The sequence below is a fragment of the Mandrillus leucophaeus genome, unplaced genomic scaffold (assembly GCF_000951045.1).
Source record: "Mandrillus leucophaeus isolate KB7577 unplaced genomic scaffold, Mleu.le_1.0 Scaffold872, whole genome shotgun sequence".
NCBI lineage: Eukaryota > Metazoa > Chordata > Mammalia > Primates > Cercopithecidae > Mandrillus > Mandrillus leucophaeus.
This window is the reverse complement of record NW_012109497.1, coordinates 276,726-285,085: the sequence shown is the minus strand read 5'-3', so window position 1 is coordinate 285,085 and position 8,360 is coordinate 276,726. Positions and strand designations below refer to the sequence as shown.

At 39.7% G+C, this 8,360-nt stretch overlaps 1 protein-coding gene across 1 annotated transcript in view; it reads right to left on the bottom strand.

The window, feature by feature from the left end:
* APBB1IP (amyloid beta (A4) precursor protein-binding, family B, member 1 interacting protein) overlaps positions 1-8,360 on the bottom strand; it is an 87,293-nt gene that overhangs the window by 22,337 nt on the left and 56,596 nt on the right. Inside the window, exon 9 of the mRNA XM_011969109.1 lies at positions 6,070-6,180. Within this exon, the coding sequence (XP_011824499.1) occupies positions 6,070-6,180 (111 nt within the window). The remainder of the gene's footprint in view (positions 1-6,069; positions 6,181-8,360) is intronic.

Below are 8,360 nucleotides of genomic sequence, written 5' to 3'. Positions count from 1 at the left end.
AAATGTAAATTAGTTTAGCCATTACGGAAAACAGTATGGAGGTGCCTCAAAAAACTGAAAATACATCTACCATATGATCCAGTATTTCCACTGCTCTTATACACATCTAGATGTGTATAAGAGACAGCATGAAAATGGCCATGCCGCCCAAAGTAATTTACAGATTCAAAGCAATCCCTGTCTCTTATACACATCTAGATGTGTATAAGAGACAGCATGAAAATGGCCATGCCGCCCAAAGTAATTTACAGATTCAAAGCAATCCCTATCAAAATTATGATGTCAGACTTCACAGAGAAATAGAAAAAACAATCCTAAAATTTATATGGAAACACAGACTCCAAATAGCCAAAGCAATCTTGAGCAAAAGGAACAAAGCTGGAGGAGTCACACAAACTGATTTCAAGATATACTACAAATCTATAGCAGTGTGGTGTTGACATAAAAACAGACGCATAGGCCAATGGAACAAAACAGAGAGTCCAGAACTAAATCAATGCATTTACAGCCAACTGATTTTAAACAAAGATGCCCACCCCCCCAAAAGAACAAGAACAAGAAAAACAAACCAAAAAACTCACAATGAGGGAAAGATAGTGTCTTCAATAAACAGTGTTGGGTTAACTGGATAACTTCATGCAAAAGAAGGTAACGTGACCCCTATGGTGAAAAATCATCTCAAAATAGATTAAATAGTTAATATAAGACCCAAAACTGGCCTGGTGCAGTGGCTCATGCCTGTAATCCCAGCACTTTGGGAGGCTGAGGAGGTTCTGATGCATACTAAAGTTTGAGAAACACTGGTTAATAAAGAGATTTATTTAATACTAGATGGCAATAATAACTACCACTTACTAAGTGCTGATACATTTTTAGGCATTGCACTAATGATTTTGTAGGCATATCATATTTAATTCTCAAAAGAAGGGCTGGGTGCTCTCATCTCTTGAAGATGATGCAATGAGGCTTAGCATCTCAATAGTGACCCAGTTACTAGATGACAGGGCCAGGACTCAGACGCCAATCTTTCTGACAGCACCTCTCAGGAGTTCGAGACCAGCCTCGCTAACGTGGTGAAACCCCATTGCTACTAAAAATACAAAAAATTAGCCAGGAATGGTGGCGTGCTCCTGTAATCCCAGCTACTCGGGAGGCTGAGGCAGGAGAATTGCTAGAACCCGAGAGGTGGAGGTTGTAGTGAGCCGAGATCTCGCCATTGCACTCCAGCTTGGGCAACAAGAGCGAAACTCTGTCTCAAAAAAACAAAACAAAACAAGCAAAACAAACAAACCAACCAACAAAAAGAAAGACCCAAAACTGTGAATCTGCATAGCAAGGAAGACAATCAACAGAGTAAAGAGACAACCTACAGAATGAGAAAAAATATTTGCAAATTATACATTTGACTAAGGGTTAATAAGCAGAATTTATAAGGAACTCAAATAACTCACTAGCAAAAAACCCAAATAATCCAATTTTTAAAAAATGGACAAACAACGTGAATAGATATTTCACCAAAGAAGACATACACATGGCCAATAGGAATTTAAAAAATGCTTAACATCACTAACCATCAAGGAAATGCAAATCAAAACTACAATGAGATTTTGCATCATCCCAACTAGAATGACTATGATAAAAGGACAAAAAATAACAAATGCTGACAAGGATGTGGAAGAACAAGAACTCTTATGCAGTAATGGCAGAAATGTAAATTAGTTTAGCCATTACGGAAAACAGTATGGAGGTGCCTCAAAAAACTGAAAATACATCTACCATATGATCCAGTATTTCCACTGCTGGGTATATATTCATGAACAGCCATAGTCATCAAGCTCATATTGAAGGATAAACTTTAGCCTGGATTTATCAGGCCACGAAATGAAATAATGCAATCTTCTTTTGTTTTGTTTTGTTTTGTTTTATTGAGACAAAGTCCTACTCCGTCACCCAGGCTGGAGTGCAGTGGCGTGATCTTGGCTCACTGCAACCTCCACCTCCCAGGTTCAAGCAATTCTCATGCCTCAGCCTCCCGAATAGCTAGGATTACAGGCGCATGCCACCATGCCCAGCTAATATTTGCATTTTTAGTAGAGATGGGGTTTCATCATGTTGGCCAGGCTGGTCTCAAACTCCTGACCTCAGGTGATCCATCCTCCTTGGCCTCCCAAAGTGCTGGGATTACAGGCATGAGCCACTGCACCTGGCCTAAATCTCTTAACATTCCTCCCTGTATCCTTAATCCCTCTTGCCATCTACATACACATTCTTTGCATTTTGGAAACTGGCTCACCCTAATAAAGAATAGCAAGAGTTTTTACTTTTTTAAAACAGCAGACAAAAAGGGAAATAAGTGACCACAATGTTCATAAACAAATTAGGTTCTCCAAACCTCAACAGTAACCCTTTTACTCAGCAAGTTAATAAGAATTCTCAATATTTTGGGAAGGAACTGAGAAACATGCTTAAGAACAAAATGAGCAGGGTGATTGCACATGAGGAAATTGGCTTCAGAACAGAACTGATCATCATCCTGAGAAAAAAGGAAATACACATTCTGCAAGGGTTGCTCATGACTCTTACTCCCAGATCCATCGATCCTGCTGGTTTCTCCACCTCTGAGCCCCCTTTTTCCTTTGGGGAGATCCTCAACTCTCTCTTGACGACCCAGACCTTGGAGAGTAGAAATTTTTAGAAATTCTAGTTCAATATTCTGGGACCCAGGATTTCTATTCTTGGTGTAATCTCAGGATAACCTCACGTTCTAGGTCAGACAGTTCAAGTCCTGGCGATTGTAGGTCCTCATCCCAAACTTATGTGTCAGTTTGAGAAACTGAGTCCCTCCCCTGTTCACTGTGTCTAAATCCCCGTGCTGGGAACCTCTAGTCAGAGACCTTGTCTTTTTCTTGACAGACATCCCTGCTCTGGCTTCTGGACCCCAGCCCTGGGATTTGGCTCCTGCTTCCTTCTGCTAGACTTTCATCCTGTCTGCCCACTCTGAAGGCCATTTCATCATCAGCTAAGCCATGACTACTACATGAATCCTCATTAGAGTGAGGATACGTTCTAACACTTGGTAGAAAACTTGACCATGTTTAGGAAAAATGAAGATTCCTAGGCTCCATCCTAAACCCTAACCCTAACCCTAGGTTCCATCATTATTTTGATTTAGTGGGCCTAGGGCCTGGGAACCTGCATTTGTAATGAGTCTCCAGTGACTCTGATTCAGCCAGTTTACTGACCCGCGTTTCAGAAACTTTCTCCAAAACCTTCTCCTGATTTAAGAAGTGTGGGCAGTGCTTTGGTGATAAAGTGTGTTGGAATGCTCCATTTTGGTGATTTATCAGGGTCTTAGGATTCCAAACACAGGAAGACGTGGCTCCAAGGGCAGGTGGCCTTGTGGGAGGGGCAGGGTAGTGGGCAACGCTTCGTGTCCAGATCTCTGGGGGCCTGAGAAACTGTCTGAGAGAACGGCCTCTGAGCCACGCTGCCTGAGTTCTCATTCTGACTTGGCCACTTCCTGGCTGGGGAGTCTCTCTGCACACATACCACATTTATAAAGAAGATGCGATGTCAGTGCTTGCCGTTCTTCTTATTTTTCCTATATCAGGAACAGACAAGGAGGGGCGAGGACCAGAAGCAGGCAGGGTATGCTCCTCATCTCTCTTCCTTCTGACCAAACAGACCTCTCTCACCTCAGGGCTTTCCACTTCCCGTTCTTATTCCTGGAGGGCTCGTACTGCGGGTAATTCTTGCTCCCTCACTTCGCTCACATCTTTTGTCAAATGTCACTTCCTAGAGGGCCTCTCTGTGAACACCCCATCCAAAGGAGCCCTGGCCCCAGCCCTACTTCATATTGCTCCTTGTTACTACCTGACATTACAGTACATAGTTTTCGTTCTTTACCATTTTCCTCATGTTGAATGTAAACTCCATGAGGACAGGAACTATTGTATTTTTTTCATTGCCCCACCACTGTTCCAGGTGATGGGAATGCGGCAGTAAAAATAATAATAATAATAATCCTTGTCATTCAACAATAGTTGTCATTCAACAAAATTTTTTATTTATTTATTTTTTTTTTTAATTTTTTTTTTTTTTTTTTGGAAACAGAGTCTCTCTCTGTCGCCCAGGCTGAGTGCATATTGGTGGGATCTCGGCTCACTGTAACCTCCACTTCCCGGGTTCAAGCGATTCTCCTGCCTCAGTCGGGTCTGGGCTGGGACTATAGGCGTGCACCACCACGCCCAGCTACTTTTTGTATTTTCAGTAGAGACAGGGTTTCACCATGTTGGCCAGAATCCTTGGTAGGTGGATTGCCTGAATCCGGGAGTTTGAGACCAGCCTGGGTAATATAGTAAAGCCCTGTCTTAACTAAAAATACAAAAATTAGCTGGTGTGGTGGTGCGCACCTCTAGTCCCAGATACTTGAGAGGCTAAGGCAGGAGGATTGCTCTTAAGCCTGGGAGGCTGAGGCTTCAGTGGGCTAGAATCCTTGGCCTTAAGTGATCCATCCGCCTCAGCCTCCCACAGCACTGAGATTACAGGTGTGAGCCACCGCGCCCGGCTGGCATTCAACAAATATTAAATGAATAGATGAATGAGTGAGTGAATGGATCTAGCCTTCTCCCTGCCTTCAGCGCCTTCACAGTCATTATTCTAGGGCTTTTCTTTCTAGGGCAGGTTTCTTGACAGCAGTACTGTTGACATTGGGGGTCAGAGAAGTCTTTGGCATGGAGGTTTTCTTGTGCACTGCAAGGCATTTAGCAGCATACCTGGCCTACTAGATGTCAGTAGTCCCTGCTCCATGCCCCAAGCTATGACAACCAAAAATGTCTTTAGAATTGGCCAAACAACCCTTGGAGGCAAAATGCCTGGTTGAGAACCACTGGGGGAGTATCAGGCTGACTGAGCTAGTATAATGGTTTTTATTATTAATATTATCCATAAATAGTTAAAAGTGGATGCTTAGGAATTAAAAAAAAAAGGTTAGGACATCTGAATGAAAGCCACTGAATATCCTGAGTCCTTGATAAAGCCAAGAATTTCAACCAATTATTATTTGATGATTACAATAAGTGGTTGTAATTGTTCAGGGAGTCAAAATTACTAAACATGATTGATTTGGCCTGGTTACTGTATTTGACTAAAAAGAAACACAGACAAAAACTTACCATAGTCCTCAATCCAGAGTTCTGTAGGCATACAGAAAGGCTCTAACACATCACATGTGTGGTTGTAATAACTCGTCTCCTGATCAGACTGATCTGAGATTCTAATTTTAAAAAATGTAAATTGGCCAGGAGTGGCGGCTCATGCCTACAATCCCAACGCTTTGGGATGCCAAGGTAGGTGGATCTCCTGAGTCCAGGAGTTTGAGACCAGACTGGGTAATATAGTAAAGCCCTGTCTTAACTAAAAATACAAAAATTAGCTGGTGTGGTGGTGTGTACCTCTAGTCCCAGATACTTGAGAGGCTAAGGCAGAAGGATTGCTTAAGACTGGGAGGCTGAGGCTTCAGTGGGCTATGATTGCACTACTGTAGTCCAGCCTGGATGACACAGTGAGACTCTGTCTCAAAAAAACACAAACCATACCTAACATTTGATAATACATATTGCCTTTTGACAATATACACCTTAAGTTTCATGACCCAGTAATTAAAACAATTTTTTTTTGTTATTTTCTATACATTTTCTAGGACATCTTGCAAGTTTCTAATTTCCAAAAACTTATTATGTTGGAATGAGCCCAATAAATAAAGAACTGAAAACTTTTTTTAGTCTTATCAATAAAATTATAAATTAATTTGTTTAAAATGTGGAACTTTCATTATCAGAAGTGAAGAAATCCCCAGACAGATTTACCTTAAAGTTTTAGGTTCGGATAGGAGGCTTTGGGGAAAATGCCCCAAATTGATAGAAATGTTTCCCTCATTGCTATTTTGGTTGAACAATTTCTTATTGTTACACATGTGGCTAACTACATAACATTTAACATTTTCTTCCTTGAAAAAATGATTAACTCAAATTGCTTATAAATCTAAATGAATGACTTCTTATAACATACCTTTAAAACAAAGCAGTAGTCAGTGGGCGCTTTATATTTCATTTTATGCTGAGTCCCATAGTAAATGTTGACATTTTCGAACTGTATAAAACATGCCAGATCTCGAGATGTCTGAAAGACAGGGAAAAAAATAAAACTTCAACTGAGATAATCCAGAGTTGTCCTTCACGGCATAACTAAGGATTACGTTTTAGTAAAGAAAATATTGACTTTTAGGTAATTTATATAAACATCTGCCATGTATGGTTCTTCTCAAAGGCAAGTCTGAAAGGTTGGAATGGAAACAGATATGGCCAAATTGGGGGACAATTTAGTAAGATCTATGCATAAATCTTTCCCAGTATAAAAGATATTGAATGTTCCCAACACAAAGAAAGGATAAATGTTTAAGATGATGGATGTGCTAATTACCTTGATCTGATCACCATACATCATATGTATCAAAACATCACTGTGTACATTGTGCATATGTACAATTATTATTTGTCAGTCAAAAAATAAAATTAATTTTTAAAAAAGAGTACAGCCAAGGAAAATCGGTGCCACTGACCCAGAAATGGAGTGAAAGATTATACTGCTGTTCTAATGCCTATCTGGGGACTCCCAGAGTCAGGATGGACTGTCCTTGAGATGTCATTATTGATGCAGTCGAGACAAGGTGACTGCTTAGCCAGAAATTTCATTTTGATTTTTGCCATTCTAAGTCCGTGATGGATTTTGTGATTGAGCATTAAAAAAAAAAGTCCCCCTCAGGAAGAACAATGAGAGATAAACTTATGCTCAGTAAATTAGCACACACTTCATGCACTTCCTCCTGAGAAAAAGGATTTCTTTCACAAGTTCTCTTTACTGCAGGCAGTGTTGCCATGGAAACAGAGACCTCTCCTCCACGGATAACAGGCACTGTGAAGGCTGCAGCCTGTAATCTACATATTTGGTTACACTTCAATTACAAATGTGTTGCATTATTTTTTCTTTTGCCTTCTATAATTCTTTACCTAGTTAGTGAATAGATTAATAGATGGCAGAACTATTTACACCTTAGTGCACAATTATTTCTTTACATATGCTTGTACATTCTTTTCTTGCAAGATATTTTCTTCTGGATGTTCAAAGTTTACATTCTTAAGTTACAAACTAAGGCATATTAGTCACAATTTAAAAATATATATATATATTTAAATAATAAAATGCATATCTTCCTTTACCACCCCTTTTTCTTATTTTGTTCTTTTCTCCAAATGTACCATAGTTAATAGTTTGGTAGTATTCTATTCTATTCTATTCTGTTCTATTTCCCCACGTTGCCCAGGCTGGTCTTGAATTCCTGAGCTCAAGCGATCCGCCTTCCTTGGCCTTCCAAAGTGTTTGGGATTAGAGCTGTGAGCCACTGTCCCCTGCCTTCTTTTTCTTAACATTGCATCTAGGAGTCTTTCTATATCAAGACACATGAATTAATAGATGACATTCATTTTATGACTGCAGAGAATTCTACTGTACAGGGGTAATGATTTATTTAACTATTCTACTACAGAGGATTAGAAGTTATTTCAATATTTAGCTATTACAACAAATACTGTGCATATGCGCTTATATTTCTGTGAGATAGATTTGTCAAGCATGGAGCTGCCAATTGAAAGGATTTTTCCTCCCTTTTACATTTACATAGATTTTGCTAAATTGTCCCCCAGTTTGGCCGTATGAGTTTCCATTCCAACCTCCTAGGTGTGAGTGTCCCTTTTTCTTACCCACTTCCACCAAAATTTGGATATTGTCTATATTGTTTATTGTATCAATCTCATGTTTAATTTACATTTCCTGATTACTAGTGAGACGGAGCAACTTTTAGTTATGCGGTGGCTACCAGTGCTTCTTTTTCTGTAAATTTTCCCTTTAATGCTTTGCCATTTTTCTGTAAGTATATTTATCTTTTTCTTATTGATTTGTTGAAGTCTTTATATTTTATGGATATTCATACTTGTTTATACATGTTGCAAATGTACTCTGTCACTGTAGTCAGTCTTTCACTTCTTGTTTTTATCTTTGGCCATAAGGTATTAAAAATAACTTTATAAGGTCAAATCTGTCCATTTTTTCCGTTATAATTTTGAGTTTTTATTCTTGCTTAGGAAAGCTTTCTCCAGCTCAAAATTATAAAAACATTAACCTATATTTTCTTTCTTTCCCTCTCTCCCTCCCTTCCTTCCTCCCTGCCTTCCCTCCCTCCCTCCCTCCCTTCTTTCCTTCCTTCCTTCCTTCCTTCCTTCCTTCCTTCCTTCCTTCCTTCCTTC